Source organism: Leuciscus leuciscus (genome assembly GCF_965113295.1).
Source record: "Leuciscus leuciscus genome assembly, chromosome: 10".
Lineage (NCBI taxonomy): Eukaryota > Metazoa > Chordata > Actinopteri > Cypriniformes > Leuciscidae > Leuciscus > Leuciscus leuciscus.
Window position 1 is genome coordinate 35,981,356 of NC_138734.1, and position 27,841 is coordinate 36,009,196.

The 27,841-nt window shown below is 37.2% G+C and overlaps 1 protein-coding gene across 2 annotated transcripts; it reads right to left on the bottom strand.

The window, feature by feature from the left end:
• Positions 1-1,769: 1,769 nt before the first annotated feature.
• On the bottom strand, positions 1,770-27,615 carry cpne2 (copine II). Of its 2 annotated transcripts, none has more exons than XM_082182538.1 (16): positions 27,337-27,615; positions 21,005-21,207; positions 19,076-19,255; positions 18,834-18,908; positions 18,676-18,747; positions 18,500-18,583; positions 18,274-18,363; positions 17,412-17,510; positions 15,735-15,818; positions 15,245-15,304; positions 11,903-12,036; positions 11,743-11,797; positions 10,800-10,851; positions 10,552-10,685; positions 2,856-3,092; positions 1,770-2,301 (listed from the first exon to the last, which is right to left on the bottom strand). In XM_082182538.1, the coding sequence occupies exons 2-16, from the start codon at positions 21,176-21,178 to the stop codon at positions 2,194-2,196; spliced, it is 1,638 nt and encodes a 545-aa protein (XP_082038664.1). In that variant the 5' UTR covers positions 21,179-21,207; positions 27,337-27,615; the 3' UTR covers positions 1,770-2,193. The 2 variants fall into 2 exon arrangements, with proteins under 2 accessions (XP_082038664.1, XP_082038663.1); XM_082182537.1 differs by lacking the exon at positions 27,337-27,615 and adding an exon at positions 22,995-23,126.
• Positions 27,616-27,841: the final 226 nt, after the last annotated feature.

Consider the following 27,841-nt stretch of genomic DNA (forward strand, 5'->3'; position numbering starts at 1 on the left):
TTCCCATCTACCCACCCTTGCGGTTTCTGCAGAGCTCTAGTGGACAAGGGGACACTGACAGCTGTGGATCAAGAAGACATGAAACATTTAGTCCAAATCTCTGACCATCACAGGACAAAGCAGAAATATTACGGGCTTGTTTGAAGATGTTTAAAAGTCCTGGTTGAATTTTACATTTGTTTGATGTTTCTTTTCTTTTTTTTAAGACAAAATGCTGCAATGCTAAGAATGCTGGAATTTTCAAGAACTGTGCCCTATAAGGACATGAATCTGTGTTTGACTGTTCACTGGGAAATAACCAGTGATGACAGAATGGAAAATAAATGTGTTTCTCACGTTTTCTTGCTTTTTTCTCTCTTTTTTTCTTATCAACATAAAACCGCATTCACGACCCATTTTAGTTCTGTAATAATGTGAGTTTCTGAGGGAAACTGAATATTCAGTGTGGAAAAATTAATGGATTGTGAAAAATTTCCATATGAGAATTGAGCCAGACTTGAATGCATTTGTAGTTAATTTTAGAGAATTACTCCTGCTTGAAATGCTGTGAGACACTTTTTAGGAGGCTCTTTGAGGGTGAAGGTTAATTTCGCAATAAATTAAAATTAACCTTTTTTAATATTAACGTTAATCGGCATTAATAGAGTTAACTAGTGTTAATGAAGATTTTTAATAGGCTGCAGTAACCTAAAACAATGTCTAAATAGCTACAGCATTTGGCTACTTATTAAAGGGATAGTTCACCCAAAAATTTAAATTTTGTTATCAGTTACTCAACGATTTAATTCCAAGACTTTCATTCATCTTCGGATCACCAATGAAGACATTTTTAATATTCCCTAGTTGTTTATCCATTGAAAGTCCATGCAACCAAAATTTTCTTGCTTCAAAAAGTTGCTTTATATGATGAACAGATTTAATTTACGCTTTTATTCATATATAAACATTGATCAAAGCACATACATAGAATTTATGGTAAACACGGATTCTCAACTGTGCTTGCTTGATGTGTGAGAACTAACCACATTGGTTTGGAATGACATTTTGTGGTTTTGTCATTAATTACTCACCCTCATGTCGTTCTAAACCCGTAAGACATTCGTTCAACTTCGGAACACAAATGAAGGTCATTTTAATGAAATCTGAGAGATTTCTGTCCTTCCATTGACCGCTACGCAACTACCACTTTCAAGCACCAGAAAGGTAGTAAAGACATCATTAATGTAATCCATGTGACTCCAGTGGTTTAGCCTAAATTTTAATAAGCGAGTGCTTTGTTTGCGCAAAAAACCCCATCATTTACCACTTTATTTACAAAATATTAATCTCGAACGTGCGTTCACGCAACGTCTGCTCTTGCGTCAAACTCGACGCATGAGCGAGATTAATATTTTGTATTTATTACCTTTGGGCCTTGAAAGTGGTAGTTGCATAGGCCGTCAATGAAGGGACAGAAATCTCTCAAGATTTCATTAAAAGTAATCTTCATTTGTGTTCTGAAGATGAACGAAAGTCTTGCGGGTTTGGAACGACGTGAGGTTATTAATTACAGTATTATAATTTTTAGGAGAACTAACCCTTTAAGTATATGTGGTCCATTTAGATTTAGATCAAATTGATCTATACAAAGTGTTCTAAAAGAACAGCAGTGCTTGATCACTTAGAAAGTGTGTTACTTGAAGGTGTTGTTGTGACTCACTAACAACCTGCAGCTCTAATCCATTCCCGAATCAATGCGTTTGTGCATCATGTGATGTGTGAGCCAGTCATTATTTTCTCAAATGAAATTTATTGACCTGAGTGGAACATAAACAACTGATAAAACTGTACAAAAATCAACAACACCACCTTGACCATGGCACCATACGCATATCACTTGACACAAATCACTACATAAAAGGTACTCTTTAGCTTTCACTTCTCTTAAAACACAGAAAACATTAGTATAAAGTTACATTCAGCCAAACACTGTTACATATTTTGTGATAGACACACAAATGGCCGTTGCATTTCAATCGATAATTCGTCCTACATATATATATTTATATATATAAACCAATAAATAAAAACATTTACTAAAAACACTTATGTACAGAAAAAACATGCACTTTATCCATTGAATTGGTCAAGGAGGGTTTGTAAACAGTTAGCAGGTTTTGGCAACATGCAGTGTGAACTTCAGGCTTCCGGCTCTTATTCCGGCATTGTGTTGCTAGGCGACAGGTTCCTCTGTTTGAAATACTGTGTGACCTGTTGCGGCAGCTCTGCCAATACGGATTTGGCTAAAGTTTCCTTCGGAGCCTGCGAGAACAACAAACACACGCAACGACATCATTGAGGATGCATATTTAAGTACAAGCTGGCAGTGGACACTTGTCGAAGGAATGGCAGACACGTTCGGTTGTGTGGCGGTGAATGTTGGCACTGTTTCCTCCCATATTCTCTCTAAGCTAAATGAATTTTAATTTCCTCTGAATGGAGCCCAAATGAGGCAGTGCTGCCCGTTCCCTCCTGCTGTTGAGGAAATCACATGGCCCACAGACCGCCTACTCGTACTCCTACTGAAGATTCTGTTTACATACGTGATCCAGTATTGGATTCACTTCAGAACAACAAGAAACTATCCAGAGGTCTGTGGCAACAGAAATATTGATTATATGCGTCATCTAAAGCCTCTGGGTCAATTCATCTGCATAATATTGAGAGTTTAATGCTGCTGCTCGATAAAGACTTTTTGGCCTTGCATTGAGATAACCATTTTTAAAGCATTGAATCATGCACCCAGTGACAATACCTTTATATAACTGAACCAGTGTAGAATCAAGAGATCAAGCGAGAGAGGGAATCGGACTCACGTTGCGAAAGTCCCTGAATGGGACAAACTGCACGATGTCTCGGACCGCCTCCTCTCCTGTGTAGGATCGCAGCACGCTGCTGTCTCCATCCAGAAACTCCATGGCGGTGAAGTCGGCATTGCCCACCCCGATGATAATGATGGACATGGGAAGCTTGGCGGCTTGCACTATAGCGTGACGTGTTTCATCCATGTCGCTGATCACTCCGTCAGTAATAATCAGTAGTGTGAAGTATTGCTGCAAAAGAAGAAAGGGAAACTATAAAAGGAGCCTGTGGAAGGTCACATGCTCACATATCTCTTCATCCCAGTGCTGCACTCTAAAATAGCACATGAACCAAATTTTGTGCATTTCCTGGAATCATCTTGTTAAATCAAACAGTTTCAAATCAAAGGAGAGTCTACGATACTGTAAATGCAACTTGATTTTTCCATTTTCAAAGAAAATTATTGGGTTTGCCAATACAGAACACGGCGCCACAAGGGTGCTCTGGGTGGCTGGTAGAGTCAGGGCTCTAGACTGCAGCCAAATGTTCGCATTTAGTGACTTTTTTCTGTCGTTGCGACTAAATTTGTTAGAGGTCGCACTGGTGCCACCACCACATTGCCCAACTGATAAGAGCTGTCATTTCTGTTGCATATGAGAAACACCAAACGATCACGCGACACCGTTACTACACAGTGCTGAGTGATCCTGTGAGAAAGCGTTTGAATTTGCAGCAGTATTAATAACATCGCTACTGCGTGATCTAGTGAGAAGCATTCAAATTCAGTGCAGAATTCTCTGTTATAAACCATACCAGATCAAACAGAGCTGATGTGGAAACCAGGAGAAGCATTGTGCCATGAACGAAAACAGTTGGCTTTTCAGTCCACAAATCACCAACATTCACCATGGATTTAACTGTAACTGTAAACATGGCATGTGGCAGAAATAGTTATTGTAATGTAAAAACATTATTCATATTCAGAGCTCGTACAACCTTTTGAGAGTGAAATTCAAGCACTTTTCAAGGACTTTCAAGTGCTTCACAATTTTTCCAGCACTTCAAAGCTCTAAATATGATCCAGTTTAAATGTTATTTTTAATGTGATGACCAAAAACATTATTTGTTCATCTACCAAAGACTGTTCCCAAAGTTTCAAGATGTAGGGAAACCCAACACGTGGCAAACAAATGCTTTTGTTTAATGCAGTTGCTAGTATGTACAGTAGCTAGGGTGTTCTAGGTGATTGCTAGGGCATTGCTATGGTGTTCTGGGTGGTTGCTAGGACATTGCTATGGTGTTCTAAGGTGTTGCTAGGGTGTTTTGTGGGTTTACTTACCCAAGTCAAAAGAGACTTTTCTATGATTTTCTTGGCCCTAGATATGGAGTACACAATGCTGTGGTTGCTAGGGCATTGCTAAGATTTTTGGTGTAATTGCTAGGGGGTTGCTATGCGGTTGCTAAGGTGTTTGGGGTATTTCCTATGCTGTTGCTAGGGTGTAGCTAGCAGATTGTTGAAGTGTTCAGGGTGCTGTACTTCAATCCCAATTCAAAAGAGACATTTCTATGATTTTCTAGGCCAGACAGGGAGTCCACGATGGTGCTCTGGGTAGTTGCCTAGGTGTTTGGGATAGTTGCTATGTGGCTGCTAAGGAATTTTGGGTAGTTGCTGGGTTGTTGCTAAGCTGTTGCTAACATGTTCTAGGAGGTTGCTAGCGGATTACTAAAGTGTTCTGGGAGGTGTTTTGTGGGTTTACTTACCCAAGTCCAAAGTAAAAAAGTGCCATTTCTATGATTTTCTCTGCCTAGACATGGAGTACATTCTTAATTTTTGCCCTTTTTATCATCCGCCTGGGGAAAATCATATATACTGTATAATCGCTTAGAAGAGCCCAAGCTCAATGAGTTGACGTTTTGAAAAACCTCTAACCCTTACTTATGAACAACAGTATTTAGCAAGAGCTGCTAATGACAGATATTTCATCTAGCCCCAAATCCGACAGTTTACTCTGAGATACAAAGAAAGAGTGAAGAAAAATAAGATACGTTTATGTGCTGTAATTCACGGCCCTCCCCCCACACAAAAAAGCTGGAGTAGATGTGTGGAGGGATTTACGCTGTCACTTTCCCTCCCTCATGCTCTCCGTGGCAGCTCTTCTCTGACAGTAACACTTAGCATGGAGCGCTGCCCGTCTCTCAAACCATAATTCATAGGCACAATACTTCAATACTTCCTCCAGGAGTCCAGCCTAACTACACACTCACTGAAAGAAGAAAGTTGGATCTGCCACAGCAAAAGTTACACATAGGAACTGGAGCTTTAGAGGCCGATCTAAAAGCTAATTGGCCTTAAATTTAGCTGGTGATGTGACCTGAATAATCATACCACACAGGAAATTGTTCTTTATTTTTCACTGTGGTGAGCCGAGATAAAAAATATAGTATTTACCACAGTACACACTGTAATCTTTGAGTCAAGTGCCTCCAAATAGCGTTGCATAATAAAACATCATGCTAAAGTGTTCCCTCGCTTGCTCTAAAAAATATTGAATGCTGTCTATGGCATAATAGTGGAGATTACTAAGGCAAGTACCCAGAGCACACTACCATCATGGTGGCGATTTTTGAACAGGCAAGTACCACTTATATATTCCTAAAAATCCTCTCTCAAAAAAAATAAAAAAATAATTGTTATTTGGATTATGCAAGAGATCACTGAATATTAGGGGTGTAACGGTACACAAACATGGCGGTTCGGTACGTACCTCGGTATTGAAGTCACGGTTCGTTAGGCTACAGCAGGAGCAAATTTATTTAAACATACCTTAAATAGGATAATTAAGACATTACTAACAGGTTAAGTAAATAGAATAAATAGGCTAATATGGTGCATATACAAAATGCTTCTCTCTAGAGTTCATTTCTCTAGTGAACTAACCTGCTGTCATCACTAAATACCTGAGGTAAATGTAATGCTACGTGAGATATTATACTCAAGCTGTTTTATTGTATCTTTCCGCAGTTGAAACACTGGTTGAGAGATGTAAACATCAATCATAGTATCTTCTTCTTCTTATGCGTTTTTTTACTGGTTGCAAACAGCGTTGCAAACAGTGCCCCCTTCTGGATTGGAGTGTGGATCGCCTGTGACTGAATGTATTTGTCGTGCGATACGTACCGTACGGTACGGGACGAATACATGTACTGTTACACCCCTACAGAATATTATTACCAAGAAGGCAACATAAACAGTGGACATTCATCTGAAACAGAAACAGAAGAAATCCAAGACCGTGCCCTCTTCCCTTAGGTGTATAATGACCAAATGAGCAGTACATTCATGCGTAAGGGAACAAGGGACGAGGCTGTGCCCCCTGCCCTAACAGCCATACTGTATTGCTGAGACACTGTGGGCAACGCTTCCTGTAGACACTGTGTTAACAGTCCTAAATATACTCACTCAGAACATAACGAAGTCACACAAGCTGTCTAATCACTTATCATCCAAATAACCAACATATAACCAACTAAAAACCCCAAGATAATGCAGGAAGCACGTTGGCACACAATCCTAATTCGTTTGGATTCCCTAACCTTTACAAAGACACTGTTTGGACAGGCTTAAACACAGTTATCCGCTGGCTGCTGGGCTTCTTACGGTCCCTGCCCAGCGTCACCAGCAGTGGACTGTGTATGACAGCGACCTCTTCCTCCCTGCTGTGGCCTCTGAAGTCTGGGCTTTTGATGTGCTATAACGGACAGGCTCATTAGCGTCTCATTACACAGAGCAGAGACGCACACGCTGCTTAATTGAACATTTACAGACACATATAATTGATTGATTGCCTCATAAAGTGTTCTAGCACAAAATTTACACACCCGTAATGCAGCACTTACGAAACCACATTTCTTGATCTGGAAACCATTCTCTGGAAGTTTCTTCATCAGCTTCAAATTTCTAAAATATGTCCCTTGGCCATTTAGTTGTAGTGGAAACAAATAATGACTGGCACACTTGAGGAGTTCACAAAACCCATTCTGCTTTAAGAAACGCTGCAAGCCCACAGCACTATCTTCCTCCTACTGCATTAAGGCTCTATTCTTCTCTATCTCTCTTCTCTACCCATTTTTATCTTTTAGAGGTGACAGGGTGCAATTAGGGATAGAAAGCGCTCTAGGCTCTCCTGAAGGAGGTTAAATAATAACTAACTATTAAGTTTTCCTTCCAGGCCAAGCATTTGGTTAAGAAGTGTGAGTTCAGCACTGTGTTCAGCTCATGATCTGTGAGTAATGTCTTAATAAAACTGCCTGCACTCATCTCAGGTCATAGTTTTGATTGACATGATGTTTTTATTGAGCACCAGGAGAGATGTAAATTGCATATTTCATTGGCTGTCATTGTTTTATTTTAATTTATTTTAACCCTGTAAGCAGCTGAGTCGTTTTAGAGGTGCATTTGTAATTCATTACATAAAACGTTTTGGGTGAATCCCAAGAAAACATGCCCAGGTCTCATTTCGCCCCAAATTCAGATGAGAAAAATAATTGTTTTGCTGAAAGAGTCAAGACAATGAATATTTTTCTCCAACTCTTCATAAGCATTTTGACATTCTACTTTTCTGTAAATATGAATAATTAACTTGTGGATTATTATGATTATATTCTCATGCTGCAAAAAATATACAATATAATATAATTTATACAAATTTTACTTTTACAATAAAAAAAGAATATATACATTTTAAATTATTTATGCTTTTATATATACAGTGTGTATATATAAAAACATAAACAGTATATACTGTGTGTGTATATATATATATACACACACTGCTTATATATATATATATATATATATATATATATATATAATTTATCTATGTATACTATTATATAATTCTATGAAATGTATAGTAATTTATTACAATGATTTTTAAATAAAGGCCTTAAATAGAGGTACAATGTATGTACACTGTAAAAAATTATATGATTAATATGATGAAATGTTATGACAACATATGTTTTTACATTGCTTTAACCAAATTAAGTTAAGCAATTTTGAACTGTTTTTTATAAGTTAAAGAAGATTCAATTCATTTTAAGTCAGTTTAATGAAATTTAAGTTCAAATTACTTAAATGGAAAAATTACATAAATGTATACCATGATATGTAAACACTTAACAATTTGAAAATAATTTAAACAGTATTAATATTATATTATTATAAAGATTGTGTGTGTGTGTGTGTGTGTGTGTGTGTGTACTGTATATATGCAATACAATGAAAAAATGCTTGTACTTCAGAGGCTTCATGTGAGTCACCCTTTTATTTGAGAAAAAATCTAATTTCGACTTATTTAAACATTTAATTTTTAGAATTATAAATTTTCTAATCAAGTCTGGAGCACATTTATAAGCCATGCCAATCGTCGGTATGATGACTGCACTGGCATTCTGTGTAGCTTTGTTCCCTCGCAACAACTGAAAAGCGTCGCTCCGCTGTCCTTCTCCTCTGAAGCTGGCCTTGCTACTGGCCTTTACACAGAACAGACCTGAGGGTGCAGCCTCATTAGTCATTAAAACCCAAGAACAACTGGGGAAAAAGAGAGAGCATTTGTTCGCTGAATCTACTTCTATAAATAGCTCTAATTGAAAAGGGATTTTAATGGTTGTTTTCCACAGGGCTGATAATAAGAGCAGGAGAAATTGTGTGCACTGTGCTGTTCAAAGCCCCTCAACAGACTTTGAACTAACAACCAAAGGCACATTTTGTGAGTGTCTTTTATGGAGCAATTAGGCTCTGCTGAGCCAGGGTCAGTCCTGTTGCCTATTACGACAGCAAACAACCACACAGACACGCCCATCCCACACACACAACACCGGCAAGACTGGATAACTTTTTTCTTTCCATCTGCATATGCACAACCTCTCTATGAATACAAATGCAGAAAAATGGTTAAGATTTTTTTATGTTTTTGAAAGAAATCTCTTATGCTCACCAATTTATTTATTTGATTGATAATACTGTTAAAACACTAATATTGGGAATTATTATTACAAATTAAAAGTACTGTTTTCTATTTTAATGTATTTATTTTAATATATTTTAAAATGTCATTTATTCCTGTGATGGCATAGCAGAATTTTAATTTTAGTCTTCAGTGTCACATGATCCTTCAGAAATCATTCTAATATGCTGATTTGCAGCTCAAAAAAACATTTGAAGAACATTTATTCAATGTTCATCAATGTTAATAATATTTGGGCTGCTTAATATTTTTGTGGCTTTTTCCCCCCAGGATTCCTTGATAAATATAAACTTCAAAAGAACAGCACTTATTTGAAATTTATGAGGGGGATTTATTTTTTGACCAACCTTTTGAACGATATAATAAAAGTGCATGGTGACTAGAGGCTGTCAAGCTCCTGAAAGGACATAAAACGTACCATAAAAGTCGTTGCTCAAAATTGTTACTCAAATTTGGCAAGTCAGTAACAAAATGTGAGATCTGAGCGCTGAGGTTTTGTTCTTCTTCTATGATGCATATTTTGAACTTGACACTCACTGCCCCCTTTATTTCATTGTATGGAGAGGAAAAGCAGCCAGTACATTCAGCTTAACTTTGCCTTTTGTACTCCAAACCTAAGAAAGTCATACAATATTGCAATGACATGAGGGGGCGTAAATGATGAAAGAATTTTCATTATTATATGTACTTCTCCTTGAGTACAGTGAAGCAAAACAGTCAATTTAACAGTAAAATAGTCTGTGGTGCAGATAAAGTGAGAGATTTTTAAAGTATGTGAATTTTAAAATATATAAAATAAAATAAAATCAATCTACAGTTGATTAGGTTAGTGATTAATTAAAAATTGCAAGCTTAGAATCAGCTAGAGCTAATAGGCACTTGCAGAGCCACAGTTGAGACTGAAGCAAATTTTGCACACGCTAACAGGAAGTTAACAGACTGAGCTAAACTTCACAAGTGGAAAGCTGTGGGAACACCCTGCCTGATGAAACACAGACACATTGTGCTATGGCAGAAGAGAGTGAGCCCTAGTCTGCTCGCTTGTACCTCGCTCAAATGTTGCACATATCTAAGAAACCGAGGAGTTTCACAGTTTCCACTCAGCGTCTGAGGGGGAACACAGAGTAGTTCTGTTCTTCTCTAAGTGGAGAGATTTATGTAAAATGTGTGTGGATCAACTCCAATGTTTCCTCATAGTCTTATGGGCCAAGTTGACAAAAGTAATGGGATGTAATGAGTCTAATGATGCTTTTAAATGGAGACTTGTTGTCCGGCACTACTCTTGAGGACAAGCCTTTTTGTTCATTTAACGAGTGGCCATTAACTGTTAAACTGCTAAACAGTGACAGCAGGCAAAATGCATGAGACAGTCATTTGCTTTTGCATTTAAAACATTAAGCAGATGCTCTCATCCAGAGGGATTTCCAAAGTGCTTTAGCTTCACATGTGAGACTGCCATGGCCAACAGATGGCAAGCGTTTCAGACAGTTATCTGATAAATCCATAATTTATTCAATGTACAAGTTATCATACAATCCAAACAAGCTAAATGTACTTCCAAAACAGTCAAAATTAAGTCCATCCAGGCAATGAATGGTACAAGTCTAGCTTAACCAACTAGACTTCCTTCCTACTTTCACTGCAGAAAAACCATGCTCCTCCTGAACTTTTTGGTACTTACTGCGGCAGTTTCCTGCTGGAGGGCCTGGGTAGCGAAGCGGGCCACGTGGTTGATGATGGGGGAAAAGTTGGTGGGTCCATAGAAGCGGATGTGAGGCAGGGAGTTGGAATAAGCTTCAACGATCCCCTCCACACCTGCATGCATATAAACCACCATAATTTAAGCTACTGTAACTCTACACATCAACTTTATCCTGTCTCTACAGGCATGGACAAAAAGTTATTTGAAAATACGTTTGTGAGCCTCACCTGAGCAGAAGGGGTTTGTGGGGTTAAAGTTGATTGCAAATTCATGGGATACCTGGAATACAAAGAGAAAAAGAACAACGATAAGAGTAGCTGGAAGAAAAAAAAAAAAACTAAAACAGAGCTAATCCACTTTTATGATACTAGTATTCAAAAGTTTGTGGTCACTAAGATCTTTTAAAAGAAGTCTCTAATGCTCACCCAGAATACATTTATTTGATTAAAAATACAGTATTATTGGTAAATATTATTACAATTTTAACTTTAATTTTAATATATTTTAAAATGTACAAACTACTTCAGTCTTTAATGTTTTATAATCCTTCAGAAATCATTCTAAGATGCTGATTTGATGCTAATTTTTTTTTTTTTACTATTATATAAATAGTTTCTTATAAAAACTTGTTTATGTAAATTCGGCTTATTACAGAAGTGAACAATTTCTATTGATCATGACAGCAGTTATTCATCAAATGATGATCAAATGATGGAGAAGAATGTTATTACTGAGAATATATAAGAAGTGTCAAAGATAAGTGCACTTTTGGCATCATTTGCATACTTCCTTTCAGTGAATTGGGTGCTAATACAAACGCAACGTGTGCAAATAAACGGCGCTATCGGCGGGTGCAATTTATTCCTTGTGAAATGCCCCCCTCAGACTTCCTTGTATTCACTTCAGCGCCATGGCAACGCAGATGGGATGACAGTTGTATAATCACTGGGATATGTGAGTATTATTAATTTTTCTTTATCTACCTCTTCTCTGTCTTGCACTTCACACTCTTGTTTCCATTTCACAGTTCCGAAGCATTAGCAGGCTTTCACATTCAATTCCATTTGATTATTTAAAAGGGCAACTAGTATGAGATGCACAAAAATAAACATGCAAAAATAAATTTACATTGACAAAAATGCGTGCACATGTACAGACAATCTTTCTTACCTTCCAGTCGGGTGGGAGTTGAGCCCCGAATCCAAGTGCAGGAAACATTTTGTCCCTGTGGACAAAGTGTGAAGGAGAAGTGTGATTTTACCAGACACTGCTTTTGTGGCCATATGTAGACCTTTAAATTGTGTTTTTTATTAAAAGCACTGTTACATACGTGTCATAGTCTTGGATGATCTGGCCTACAGCCCAGATGGCAGACAGATATTCGTTGCTGCCCATTGGGTTGATATAATGTAGAGATGACGGCTCCCTGGGGTTTCCATTGGACGCTGTGAAGTCGATGCCAACCTGGAGAAACACACATCCACAATGTAATACAGTAATGTATGCCAATTGGGCTGGTCTATAAAAAAAGACAAGCAGCTGTTAGTACGATGCATTTCATAAGCTTTTCCCTCAGTTAGTGGGGCATCAAAGCTCTTAGCTAAAGGCGATGTTGTTATCACCGAGGGAGGTTGAACCGTCAGATCTGCTCAAGCTGAGATCTGATAGCTCTGTCCTATGGCAGTCATGAACCAGGAGACATGTTCTCTGACTACATGCTTACAAGAAACATTTACCAGTGCAGAGAGACCAGTGTCTAACCTTCACACTTGCTAGAGCACACCTAACCACTGGATGATCACTCCCCCTGCGGCTGAAAACAGATTAATGAAGGAAAGGAAAGGGAAGAGAGTGGTAATGATAGGGCAAAGGGAATAGGAGGTGACAGAATGAGGGTGCCCTTTCTTGTAGTCATCCTCACATTGCCTGTCATGGCCTCCGGGTGACTGAGCTGTGAAGTTTAGCACATGAGTATAAACCAAAGTGATGTCTACTATATTTTCTCTGGTGTGGCTGTTACAACTGTTAACTTCACATTTTCCATTTCTTTGTGAAAGTACCTTTCTTGCAATAGATAAATATGGAATATACTAAACGCCCTTCACAGTATATCAATTCTGTCGTCATTAACTCTCCCTCATTTGAAATCTGCTGTCACTTTAAGACCAAATGCACAGATCTAATATACTGACAAGCATTCGATTACTTTCCTAACTGTTTATGTTCACTTAAGACATAATTGAATGCGTTTAAGTGAAAACTTCCCAAGATTGACATTCAGACATATTTTTTGTGTGTATTTTTCCGTTTAAGCACACGCCAGAAGCCTAAAGTAGCCTATTCTTGTCCATGCGCACACAGAAAGCCGCTTACGCTTTTTAGAATCGAGCAAGTCCGGCATGAGACTGATTACAACAGTCACATTACATGATTTGGCTGATTTGGATGTTACGTAGGAAAGGCAACAGCGCACCACTTTGAATGCGGCATTGTGTTTTCATAATCTTGTGTTTTCATAATCTTGTGTTTTCATAATCGTTGGAAACCAAGATCAAAAATGAAACTAAAATTCTATCAATTACAGCCATAGGCATTATATCATCTTTGAGAGCAAGGGCGGTTCGGGGCCCCTACGCAACTTGAGTACTTGCGTATGGGGAGGAGGACCGGCACTGCCTCCTAGCCTGGTCCTACCAGACTCTCGAACATTTCATTTGTACAGAGAGTCTGGCCACTCTCCATTGACAAGCATTCATTTCAGCGGGTACTCTGTTGAAGTTTAAAACTATTGGATCTGCCCAGAGCCATTCTGGATCTGCCATAACCAAACGCTAACATTTGGTTGTGATGTAACCCTACAACTCAAACTAGCGCACGAGCTCAGCGTCATCGTTCTCAGCCAATCCCTCTGTTCGCTGATTAGACCGATACAAATTTGGCCTGAGAAAACTCACGAATATACCGCAAACCCAGACGGAGTACTGAAAGAAAATTAAAATTGAGCGGAAGTACGTAGGAGGGCGGAGCCAGGCTAACTGCCTCCACCATCACACCATAAATGACAGAATTTTCATTTTTGGGTGAACTTTTTGTTTAAAAAGAAGCAGAGCCTAAAATTAGTTATAGCCTAGTGACCACAACTAACAAACTAAATTTTTTTATTTCTATTTCAAAATGAACAAAAATAACCTGCAGGCCTTCCCCAACTCTTCTCTCAAGAATTGTGCAATTTTCTGGCCTACCGTGAGTAAAATCCTAAAAGCCTCAATATAAAGAGAAAACACTGCTTCTGAATGCTGAATTCAGGAGTGTTTGCCCAATGCTGAACCCTGATCTCGACTGCCTTTATAAAGATGCTGTGAGGAGCACTTGGTAAACAGCTGCACTGAAGCTGCACAAGAACTGAAAACTGAGATCACAGCTGCAGCTCTGAAGAAAAGCACTGGAAAAATTAGAGACAGATAACGTTTGAATGTCTTCACAAATACTTTCTATATTTAAAGCTTAAAGAGACAGTTCATCCAAAAGTTTCAATTTTGCCATCAGTTACTTAATCTAAGTAGTGATGTCTGATTCATGAACAAATCCTTCTTTTGAGACTCTTTTTTTGAGGAAAATGGAAAATCAGTTGTTTCCGTTCACAAAACCTGAATGATTCATTCATGAATCAAACTGATCTGTTCTCAACTCAATAACTAACCACTCACTTGAGGGTTGAGTGAGCTAATAAAACTATCTTATGGTTACAGAACACTGTATTGACCACTTTTATGATGCTTTGACTTCCTTTTTGAAGCTCGAAATGACCGAAAAGCTCGAATTTTATATTATTGTATGGAAAATTGTATTCAAAATTTCTAACGTTTTTTTTTTTCTTTTTTTTTCAGAAAACAGAAAATCATACAGGTTTAGTATAATATAAAAGTGAATAAAAAGTTGCCAATATTTTCTTGTTTGGATGAACTAATCCTTTAAAAGCTAGATAAATATTTTTAAATAATAATAATCTATACAGAAACTGCCCTACTGGTGAAATCTGCATGGTAAGGACTTATCATAATCTGTAGGGCAACAAACAACCGTGTATCACGCAAACAAAATATCGAAATCACTTTCCTTTGTTCAGAGGCTCACATGGCTTCTCTCGCTTTCTCTCCCTCTCTCTTTTTTTTTTTTTACATCCCCCTGTCTCTCTGTCTTTAGTTTCAAATGAGAGACATGAACCTCTACACTGCAGCACACTGTAACTATAGCAACCTGTGAATTTCACTCACTTTCTGTATCATTTCTTACCAATCACACTGGTGAAGGCAATTGAGTCACATAAAGGAACCATATATAGAGCCTTCTCAACTGGACAGTGTATACGTAAAGAAAAAAGGCTTTTAGTCTATCGGATTCAACAAATTTGACTTTAACCATCATTTGCTCAAAATTCAGTGATCAAATGGATCCACCATACAAATCTGACTCTTCTCGACCTTCTTGATTGCATTCTGCCATTGTGCTTTTCAGCTGATTTTTTAGTCAGTGACAGAATATATTTTCGAAATCATCTGCATACAAATGATGTTATTGCATTCTGCATGCATGAACCCCCCTCCCCTCAAAAACTGTGACAAATAAAAAAACAACAAGCAATTTATTCCAGAGGTGACGTTATCATACTCACAGTAAACATGAGCTGACAGCCACCCAGAATGTAGTCCAGGAACGAGTAGTTTCTCGTAATCTAACAAAGAAACAATACATTTTATATTCACATAAATATAGCATGTAACCACCCTTTGACATTCCCTTAAGCTAAAGGTTGTAAAATGGTTAAGTTCAAATAGAGATTTAGTGAGAACCACTGAGTCATATTCTGTTTTAAATGCTTGAATCCATCAGTAGAGGTGATTAAAATGTGACGGTGCAGGAGTGACAGGTGTTTTGTGCTGATATTAATACATGTTATTTAAATGGGATTTAGCACTATTAAACTAATCTGTCCTTACAGCAAAGCCACAATTAAAGGCCTTTTATTTGTAATATAAATGTAATTAATTAAGCCAGAACAAGGAAGGTGCTTTAATGTGCAAGCAGAATGTATTTAATACCTCTTTTTTTGTTGCCTGTGCATAGCGAATGTGTGAAATTGCTTTCCCTTTTTATTTACTTACCTTACATGACTTCACAATTATGATCCCAGAGTTTTTGTAGCTCTTTTTCTTCTGTTTTTTGGGATTAATGCATTCAAACTCAACCTGTAAACAGAGAGCAGTGTTATTGTCCACTTTAAATCAGTGTGTGTGTGAGTGTGTGTGTGTGTGTGTGTGTGTGTGTGTGTGTGTGTGTGTGTGTGTGTGTGTGTGTGTGTGTGTGTGTGTGTGTGTGTGTATATACAGTGCTATGCATAAGTTTAGACACCCATGCTAAAGTTTACTAAAAAGAGGAATAAAAAATCATCTTTTGGAAATTGAACTTAATGCCTTAATTAAAAAATTTTGGAAAAATCCAACCTTTAAGAACACCAATTTTCTTTGTGAATGAATAATGTATCGTACATAAATAAATGTTCTTCCTTAAAATACAGGGTTCATAAGTCAGGACACCCCTATGTTAAATTCCCATAGAGGCAGGCAGATTTTTTTTTTTAAAGGCCAGTTACTTCATGGATCCAGGATACTATGCATCCTGATAAAGTTCCCTTGGCCTTTTGGAATTATTTCAGTTAGCCTAATAGCTGGTTTGATTTGCATTGAGAGATGATCTAATGGAAAGTACTCCATGCCAATCTCTAGGTATGGTGAAGGCTATGTGATGATGTGGGGCTATTTTAATTCCAAAGGCCAGGGGAACTTTATCAGGATGCATAGTATCCTGGATCCATGAAGTAACTGGCCTTTAAAAATAAAAATCTGCCTGCCTCTATGGGAATTTAACATTGGGGTGTCCAGACTTATGCACCCTGTATTTTAAGGAAGAACATTTATTTATTTAAGATACATTATTCATTCACAAAGAAGATTGGTGTCCTTAAAGGTTGGATTTTTCCAAATATTTTTAATTAAGGCATTAAGTTCAATTTCCAAAAGATGATTTTTTATTCCTCTTTTTAGTCAACTTTAGCATGGGTGTCTAAACTTATGCATAGCATAGATAGATAGATAGATAATATTTAAATATATACTGTATATATAATGTTATTTTAAGGTCTCCCTTAAGCAAATTTGAGACATACAATTTAGATATTGCTGTATAGAAGCCACCATACAGCAACATTGTCTATTCTGAAAAGATAATACAAGTATCAGCATCATCTGTGAATTCTAGTGTGAGCATTCGAGTGAAATGTGAACACCGAGGGGTAACAATCACTGCGGGCGGGCACTCGATGCCTTTACAACATGGCACAGAATTCATCATATCTCTAAGCTAAGGCTGCGCAACGAATGTCAGCACCTGAAACCAGTGAAAGGATGTTAATTAGTACACTTACTCTTTCTCCAGGAGAACATTTACGCATGTTCTGCATAAGTGTGACTGGCAACACACAATACTTGTTCTGGTAAACAAGGCAGCGGTAAAATAAGAGCGATTTGCATCTCAAAAGAGCCAGTTATACACTCTTCTGTTTCTCCCTCCCACCTCTTTTCTCCTTCTCTCTCTGTCTCTCCCTCTCTCACTCACTAATTCTCAGCTTCATTATGCCAGATAATGAGGCATAGCTAGTACTCACATAGTATTCTGGCGCAAGAGTGGCAGGCATTAATGTGAGCCAAGCTTTACTTCACGCATTTAGTTCCTACATTCTGGAAATTAAGATTCTCTACAGTGTTAATTGAAGGCAAGCCCACCTCCAATGCGTTCTGTGCTTCACTCATCTTGTTAGCGGTGGTCTGAAACTCGCCGATGAAGTCATGGCCTCCGTCGTTGTCGTAATCGTAGCACAGCACCTGTGACATCACACAATTATTGCGAGTTGTGACACGTATGAACATGTGAAAGGGAAGGGAGGCTATTAAACTCTTTTGTAGAATTAATTCTGGGTCATCAGGGTGAGATAAGACATGAGACATGAGACAATCTTGACAGCAAGCAATCATCATCCCTTTTTGTTGTATGAAAAAGAGCAGCTTTGACATTTTGTTACAGCAGAAAAAAAAAATGTTAGTGTAACAAATTATCTTCTAACGCTGCGATTTGATTGGATATAATAAATTTGGACATGTACAGTACTCTTCTAAAGTTTTTGATAGTCTCTTTTGCTCATCAAGGCTGCATTTATTTGATTCAAATTAGAGTAAAACCGTAATATTGTGAATTATTTTTGCAATTTAATTAAACTGTTTTATATTTAATATATTTTTAAAAAGTAATTTTTTCCTCTGATGACAAAGTTGAATTTTCAGCAGTCTTTACTCCAGTCTTCAGTGTCACATGATCCTTCAGAAATCATTCTAATATGTTGATTTGATGAAAAGTTTCTTATTATCAATTTTGAAAACAGTTGTGCTGCTTAATATTTTTGTAGTATTATATTATATAATTTATGTAGCATTATAAATGTCTTTACTGTCACTTTTTTGATCAATTTAATGCATTCTTACTAAAGAATTCTGACAAAGAAAAACAGCTTTTTTCACCTATAATAATAACATAATTTGTAAAACTTCAAATAACGTTTTGTACTAGATAGCATATATATAAACCACAAACCTTGATGTTTCTGTCCACATCTCCATTACAAAGTGAGATTAGAGGCACAGTGAAAGGCTTCCATACAGGATCCAAAGTGTTCTTAATGACCTGAAGTCACACACACACAAATGGCTATTATTTTCAATAACACAGGCTGAACCACAAGCTTAACATCTGATAAAACTGTAGAACAAAATTGTATATAAATGAGAGTATCAGCAACATAGTCTATTTAGCATCTTACCTCTGTTCTGTGAACCATCATCCATTTTCCATCATCCCCTTGTTTGTGAAATTCTAAATAGGGGTCTGATTTACCGAAAAAGTCCTGAAAAACATCCACAAACAAAAATATGATCATCTTCTATCGCTGAGTGCTTTTTAAAGTGCTTGAATGGTTATCACAACCTCTTAACTCACCTTTTTATCTAGCTTCCTCCCACACATGGTTAGGGTGATTATTCTGTTGTCGGATAACTCCTGGGCTGTTATCTAGACAAAACGGAGCATATCGTGATGCTCTAGTACGAACTCTATCAATGCATATGTCTGTTATGGTGTGCTATGTGGTGTCTTACTGTGATGGCCCCCTTCCCTGCTGGCTTGCCATTAGCCAGAATCAGTGGTCGATGTAGCTTCTTATTTGACACAATCTAAAACAGAACAGATGGCACGATAAATGCACAAGTAGAAGCGATACAGAGAGCTAATTTATCATAACTAAGATCATAAAATCTTAAGATTATCCAATTATTATGATGTGAAACAGCATACAGCAGATTGATCTGGAAGCCGGTAAAATATGTTAGTGTTACCGTACCACTCCCAATGTGCAGGTGAACTCTCCCAGAAAGTCGTGTTCGTAAAGCTGGCTGCTGCACTTGTCCTCATCAAACATGGCAAACTTGAGTTTCTGGACCTCCTCAAAGTGGTAATCCACTTGGAATTTCACACCAAATACTGGATTCAGGTTGTTCACGGCCGTCTCCGTTCGGGCCAGCTGAAATGACATACAAATACCAGGTGATTATCAGAATTTACACCAACTTATAGAGCAACTTTATACAACACATTATGTGTCTTTCAGCGTTGTAATTCAAATATGTGGTTCTCCGCTAATAAGTCATCCTGAAATCAAAATTGACCATTCTTATTTTTTACAGAGTGCTGCAGTGTTTTTTATTTTTATAAATGACTTATCCGTGCACATCATTATTTTTTTTAAATTCATGTGCACTTGTAATCTTTAATCAAAAACGTCAACACCCTCGAATCTAAATATCCTTCACAAATCACAACTGAACTGACTGAAAACTGGAATTCAGGTCTGCCTCCGTTTAGTTAGCAAAGCCCAGCTCCCTACGATCCAATCAGTTCCAGAGGAAGAAATCCAGTCATCCACTCTACATTTCGTTTCACTCGTCTCGGATATACATCACAATAGGGAAGAAAAGGCTATCTCAACTTCCGCTTCATGCCGACTTTAAGTGAAAAGAGACTGAAATGCTAAAAGTTAATTATAGCTCAATATATCAGGTTGGCCGATTAATTTACCAATATTCTCAAGTCACATCTCACTCCATAATCAAATCAAATATAATATAATGATTTTGTAACATTATTTTCATGAACATTTCAAAGTTAAAAAATTTCTAATGTTTTTTGTAAATTGTTTTTGTAATCATTTGTAATGTTTTTTTGTCATTTATTTTTTAATATGTAATTCCCATTTCTGACCCTTAATATATTCTCATTACTGTAGTAGAGTAATAAAATATTAGTGTAATAAAAATATTAACTTCAAGGCAGCATAAATTAAAGACAGCACAACAGTATATATTTATATAGAAAAATGTATGGTCACACTAAAGTTGGATTATGGTCCAATTCTCACTATTAACTATGACCTTTGCCTCAATAAACTCCTAATTACTGCTTATTAATAGTTAGTACGGTAGTTGTTAAGTTTAGGTATGGGGTAGGATTAAGGGATGTAGAATATGGTCATGCAGAATAAGGTATTAACATGTGCTTTATAATGACTAATAAACAGCCAATATCCTAGTAGTATGCATGCTAATTAGCAATAAGTTAATAGTGAGAACTGAAGTGTTACCGAATATACTTATATGCAATATATTATTAAATACTACAGTAATAAGAATTAAATTATTTTGCATTATGGACGATCACTACTATACTGGTGTACAGATCATGAAAGAGAGCTTGTGCAGCGTTTTTGTTTAATATTTAGCATTCTAAATGTGTTCCATCATGTTCCAAAATGCATTTAACCAAGCAATTTTATTCTAAACACATTCCTTTGTTTATCCCCGGTGTTTCCATGGCTACAGTGTACCGTGGAAGAGTGATTTCATGAACTGGCTTGCCCTACCGACCGGCAGCACTGGCCTGCGATGACCGGACCGCTGAGGGCATGGTCCTGTAGAGACTGTACAGGACGCGTATGCTCACTGTAACCTATTTTCCTCTTTGGTTCATGTTTTTATTATATTTTGCTTCCTACATGCCAGTTATTTCAGCTTCTATGCTTCCAACTTGGGGCTTTTTGTCCCCTAACATATCTCTAACACTCCCAATTCCATCTTCTTTTCTTTCATATTCACATGTCAATCTTCTCTCTTCATTCTATCTCTAACTAAACCAGATTTTATTAAAGGTTAACCAAAATAGCTCCACTATTCTGTGAAGGTAAGGTGGAAAATGAACATATTTCATCACTCCTTACCTCCACCCAGTTGCCATCCACATCATGGAAAAGAACACAGAAAGGGTCAGACTTGGATGCCACGTCACGGTCCAGCAGGTTAGAGCCGCAAACGGAGAGCTCTACCTTTGTGATGCAGTGCTGGGTCCCAATGGCAGGACCCGCGTCGGGGCCCGAGGCCAGAGTATGGGCCATGGAGATGAGACTACCTCGTCTCCCACACCCTGCGGGCAACAAAACACTATTTCAATTTTTACTATAACTTCTTACATACTCATTTGCAAAGTATTATTCATTCAGAAAACATAACATTTATTTTAACCTGAAAATAAACGGAACATTTTTGAACAAGAAAATACTACTACATAAAACTGATAGGAAATATTAAGTATTAGAATATTACTTTAATTAAATAATATTGATTAAATTAAATAATATTAAGATACTGTACTATGTCTAGGACATGCAAATAAGCAAATCTTCCGGCTAGGTTAAACAATTTTTCAAATCAAAGTTTTTCTCTCAAATTATTAGCATTTTGACCAGTGGTCTCAGACTTTTGAAATTCACTGTATGTCTAATTCTCTTTAAAAAGCAATACTGCCAAAACTTTAATAATTAAAACTTTGCTGAAAAACCAGTTGTGCAGAATCTACAACATGCCTTCTTTAGCTAGTAAAATACCTTTTATTATTATTCAAAAAACTTGATTTACTTGATTATCCATACATCATTTTAAGAAACAAAATAAAGTTAAAATGAGAGTAACATTGTGTTGCATTGCATTTTATGTTTTGCCCCCCACAATAAAAATTTAAAAAACTACAGAGCTTTGATCATAAAACTAAGCATTAAAATATTTTCTTACTATATTGGGAGATATAATGTTAAAAAGATCTCATTGATTTACATTATAAGCTATCAGAACTTTTTGGCCATTTGAATATTATTAACTGCAGCAAATTGCATATTTTGCAAAATTTTGTGCCTCATCAGAATAAAAATGAGGTGTTTTTTTCCCACTTCAAGTATGAGCTTCAAATTCTCCTACTTTAAGCCATAAAACCTGATGTATCAAATAAAATAATCAACAAAGAAACATGCATTTTTTTTTTTTTTTTTACTATTATTCCATATGTCGGGCTTTACAGGGTTAAAAAATAAAAATCTAAAACGGTAAAATGGAAAATATATGATTAGGATACTGGAACCTTGTAAATAAATGAATTACACAGTATTGTTTGCCCTTTTCTGACAGAAATGACTGTCACACGTCTGAGACAGGAACGCCTGAGTTCATGGTGCCCTGACAAACAACTCCTCAAATAATCACTAAACATGAAAACACTCTATGATTTCCACACACATCAATGCACGCAGACACTCGCGCACACAGAAGCCTCACACCAGGACATGAGGAATACAGCGAGGGCTCTTGTTGCTTAGATACTGATGTACCACTGTCTCTTTCAGTGTTAATGTCACAAACCACAATTAGGCTGTGACCACTATAGACAAAGCATGAGTGAAAATGACTTCACAATCATGTTACAATACATCACCTGTAGCGCTACTATTTATCATGTTAACAAGAGGTACTAGTTCATCCAAGTTAGTACAGCGCATCATTTCCAGTGGCACACATTTAAAAAAAAAAAAAAGTATATTTAAAAAATGTCAACTTATGTAAACTTTCTTCCAAAAAGCAAAAATCTTGGTTACAGTGAGGCACTGTACAATGGAAGTAAATGGGGCTAATCCATAAACATTAGACACAAGACAAACAATACCTGTATTAATATGATTTTAGAGAGAAAAAAATTATAATATTGACCCTCCAAAATTTTGTCCAATTCACATCCATTGTTAGTACCTCACCATACCTTCAATGTTTGCTTAAAAAAAAAAAAAAAAAATTGGGGGGAAAATCCATTGTGGACAAACATCTTACACTAAATTATAAACAATGGAAACATGTCTTGATAAGCTGGGAGATAAGACGAAAACTCACCTAAGTTTCCATCCCAAAACGGCATCTTTGAGTTTGTAATGATTGTTCGGATTCTAAATGTACTCTGTATTCAAATAACCATTATATAGGCCTAGTGCAGCGGTGTTGGTAACCATTCCCAGAATAATGACATGTTCCACATGACCGTGATGTCATGGAAAAAGATACAGTCTCAACTAAATCTCATTCAAGAAATTGCACAACCGGATGAGACACCTGGAGTACGTCCAACGTCAGAAACACTCCACAAATGATTAACCCTCCTCTTAACCTTGCTTCCTAATGTAATCGCTGTTGTCAGGACCAATGTCCATAAATCATTCAGTGTCTTATCCTGACATGAGCCCGCCGTTTGAGGTCAAAATGGCAACACATATCCAAGATGACTTAACCCCTAAGTGATCATCAACTCAACCCTTCATCACTTATCTCCAAGATGCAGTGCCAGATCATACACAGCTCCACATTAACGAGTGGAAAACAAGTGTAGGGCTGTAATCAAATATGGCGTATGCTGTTATGATTTTATTAACCATTACAATGATTATATTGCTCACAATGAAGTCATAATAAATAATGCAGACTGTATAAATAAAATAAATATTGCATATTTCATTGTTGGATTATGAAAAACATCAGACTGCATCGCTAATAGCATGAGATATCCGGCCAGTTTATTAAATACACCATGCTAGAACTGGGATGGACCCCCTTTTGCCTTCAGAACTGCCTTAAAGGGGTGGTTGATTATGATTTCACTTTTCTAACTTTAGTTAGTGTGTAATGTTGCTGTTTGAACATAAACAATATCTGCAAAGTTACAACGCTCAAAGTTCAAAGCAAAGGGAGATATTTGCTTTTAAAGAAATCGTTTTTTAAGGACTACAACAAACGGCTGGTAGGGACTACACGACATTCCTCCCGGGTTAGTGACATCACTAACCCTAAAATTTGCATAAACCGTGCCCCCAGAACACGATTTATAGATTATCAAGACAGAAAAAGGACACAAGCTCCGCCATCTGTATTGGGAGCAGCAGCTCATTTGCATTTAAAGGAACAGACACAAAACGGAGCGTTTTTGCTCACCCTCAAAAAGTGACAACTTTAACATGCTATATAAAAATATCTGTGGGGTATTTTGAGCTAAAACTTCACACACACACTCTGGGGACATCAGAGATTTATTTTACATCTTGTGAAAAGGGCATTATACCACCCCTTTAATTGACCCTTCGCAGTGAGTTTGATTGACAGGCGATCTGACCAATCATAATCCGCCATTTTTGTCCGACAAAGCAGTCAGGAGAGTTAGTAGATTAACATTGGAGGATTTGAACTTGAAAAACGGAGTGTAGTCTACTGATGTCTTTCCGCGATTAAAACAACATTCCTTCTTATATTCTTTCATGTTTATTTGATGCTATAAATTAACTAGAAGTAAGAGATGATCGGTTCACGAGCAGCTTTAAGAGGCTCTACAGCGATCTGTCACTCTCAGACACATTAAAGAGCCACAAAACGGTATTTATTGTTTAAATTTCTTTAAAAAATGACCAAATTCGAAAGGTGAGACTTTGTTTCATATCAAAAGTAACCTGGTCTGTCCTGTCTGTCAGCGCGTTGTCAGTGTCCTCTCTGCTCCGCGATGTATTTTTCACTGAGTGAGAACACGGTGTGGCGCGAGAGTGGCGTCGCTTGTCGGACATAGCAACAGTAACTAAAGGGGGCGGGTCTTTGCGAACGGTCACAGATTCAACAAGGTGCTGGAAACATTCCTCGGAGATTTTAGTCCATATTGACATGAGCATCACGCAGTTGCTGCAGATTTGTCCACCACATGCCAAAGGTGCTCTATTGGATTGAGATCTGGTGACTGTGGAAGCCATTGAGTATAGTGAACTCATTGTCATGGTCAAGAAACCAGTTTGACATGATCTGAGCTTTGTGACATAGTGCGTTATCCTGCTGGAAGTAGCCACCAGAAGATAAAGGGATGGACATGGACAGCAACAATACTCAGGTAGACTGTGGCATTTAAACAATGCTCAGTCGGTACTAAGGGGCCCAAAGTAAGTCAAGAAAATATCCTTCTTACCACTACACCACCAGCAGCCTGAACCGTTGATACAAGGCAGGATGGATCCATGCTTTCATGTTGTTTATGCCAAATTCTGACCCTACCATCTGAATGTTGCAGCAGAAATTGAAACTCATAAATGAACGCCCAGTTTCCTGCCGTTCCTAGGAAAGTTTCCTTAGTTTCCTATTCTTATCTGACAGGATTGTGTTCTTCTGCTGCTGTAGTCCATCTGCTTCAAGGTTCGATGTACTGTGAGTTCGGCCCATTCTCTGTAAACCCTAGAGATAGTTGTTGTGTGAAAATCCCAGTAGATCTGCAGTTTATGATATACTCAGACCAGCCAGTCTGGCATTAACAGCCATGCCACTCAAAGCCCCTCAAATCACCTTTCTTCCCTATTCTGATGCTCAGCTTGAACTTCAGCAGATCGTCTTGACCATGTCAACATGCACTGAGATGCTCCCATGCGATTGGCTGAAAGATATTTGTATGCATATTTGTACCCAATAAAGTGGCCGGTAAGTATATATTATTATATTATACTATGATTATGTTATGTTATGTTATGTTATGTTATGTTATGTTATGTTATGTTATGTAGAGGGAAAAAATTACATAAGATATTTCAACTCCTGTCTTGACCGTGTAAGTAAATGCAGTAAGTTTGATATAAATGTGAAATAATAACTGAAAGAGATTTGACATAATTATACACTGTTTACTTGTAAACATATAGTTCATCATCACAGGTTTGTTTTGACAAACTTTTTTGCTCAAACAAAACATTTTTGTATGGAATAATTAATATAAATGCTTTACCAAAAATATGAGCGTCACTTCTGCTTTGCCCCATAGACTTCCTTGATAAGTGAATTACAGTAGAAACCATTTTAGTTTGTTTTTGTGAACTGAGGTGGTAATTGCAAGCTTCACTTGTATTAAATCCTAAACATTCCCTCAAAGGAAGAAAAGTAACCCATAGACACAACCTTTCTTTGTAGTGTATGTAATTTATTTTGCAACACTCCAAAATAACAGTGATTTAACCTGACTTCCTGTGTTTGTGTGATAAACCTCCAGACATGGAACATAGACCACCACAAATCGCACATCGAGACTTTCCATTCAATGGACTTTTACAATTACAATGCATTATCTTCAAGGTTCATAGGATTAAAATGTGCAGACTAACAGCACAGAGGAAGATCTAAAGTATCTGATGTCAATTCACACTTCAATTTGCTCTTTAATGTCAAAGTAAATATTCTCTTATTAATATTAATTGTAAGTTTGCTTTGTTTACTAAAAACTGATTCATTTTTATTATTTTTTTAAATGTCAATATTATTCAAGCATCTTTGTGACTGTGTTACAGTTTAAGCATCACCCTTTTGCTCAACTGTCAAACCAAATATTCACTTAAAGATTACAAAGGGCAACATCCTGTTTACTCTATGATAAGGTGTTGAGCCATGCAGTTGAGGGGAAAAAAGTGTATAATGGCTGACTGAGAACAATATGAATGGAGGTTGTGGCAGTCTACTCAACATGCAGTTAAAAATTATCCAACTAAAAAAAAAACTAAAAAAAACACTTGGGTCAATGAAACAGCAACTAAATCAATGAAGTGCTGCTCTTTTTGGGGGGGCTGGATCTATTAATTTATTCTAAATTACATTAAAAATGCAATCCATTCAAAGAGAACTTGCATACACCTCTTCAATGATGAGCATCTCATGGAAAGGCTTGAAAAACAATTGCGAGCATAAGTAGACAAAGTGTTTTATTGCTATTTCTTTAGTTTTAAAAATCATTAGTATTTTATAAATACAAGTATTAAACGGGTACGAGATGGTTACACAACCTGACATTTGATTAGAGTGAATGAAGCTAAACTGGGCGACTTTTGGCATTGGGAATTGCCTTTTTATCTGAATTCACCCTTCAAAGATGACATTTCTAAGAACTTGGCAACTGTATTTTTAAGAGTTCTCATTTTGTATCATCTTGGTAACGCTTGTATGACGCAATTATCTCAAAATGTTCAGAGTTCTCTTAGGTTGTTCTGATGCTTTTGTAATGGCATACTTATTATTCGACATTTTGGCTTGTCAGTTTGTTGTTTTCTAAATCGTCCACACCGGAACTCTTTATGCTTCTATTACTTCCTTTCACACGTTAAAATGTAACAAACCCTGCGTGTTTGCGAATCGAAATGCTTACTTCATGAAGTCACTGTATAACTCAATAATAACTCACCTCTCGAAGCTCTCGCGCAATACGCAACCTACTTTTCTTCAGCGTCTTCTGTCGTTATTTCTACTGTTGGTGGCAGCAACTCTGCGTGTCAAAAGTATTGTGGGTTGATTTCATTATCCAGCCAAAAAAAAAAAAAAAAAAAAGATCCCAATGCATGTATCAGAAGGTAAACGGCGTTAAAGAGGAAAGCGCTTCGCCCAGTTAAAGCGCGTGCAGACTCCAGAGTCGCGCGCTCAATGAACCAACAGTTAGTTTTCACAGCTCTGAACTCCGCCCGTGTTCTCATCTGTCATTACCATGAGCTGGTCTCTTCTGAGCTATGCCACCATCGAAAAAAAAAAAGATGAAACAGGAGAAGAAGAAAAGAAAGTAACACATTTGTGTTTTACATCTGTGCCTGTCGTATCTTGATGTAGCCTATTTTGCTAAAGGGCACGGGAACGCGCGCGCATTGTTCTTAACAACTTGTGAGGAAAACTTATATTTTATAGAAAATAAATCACAA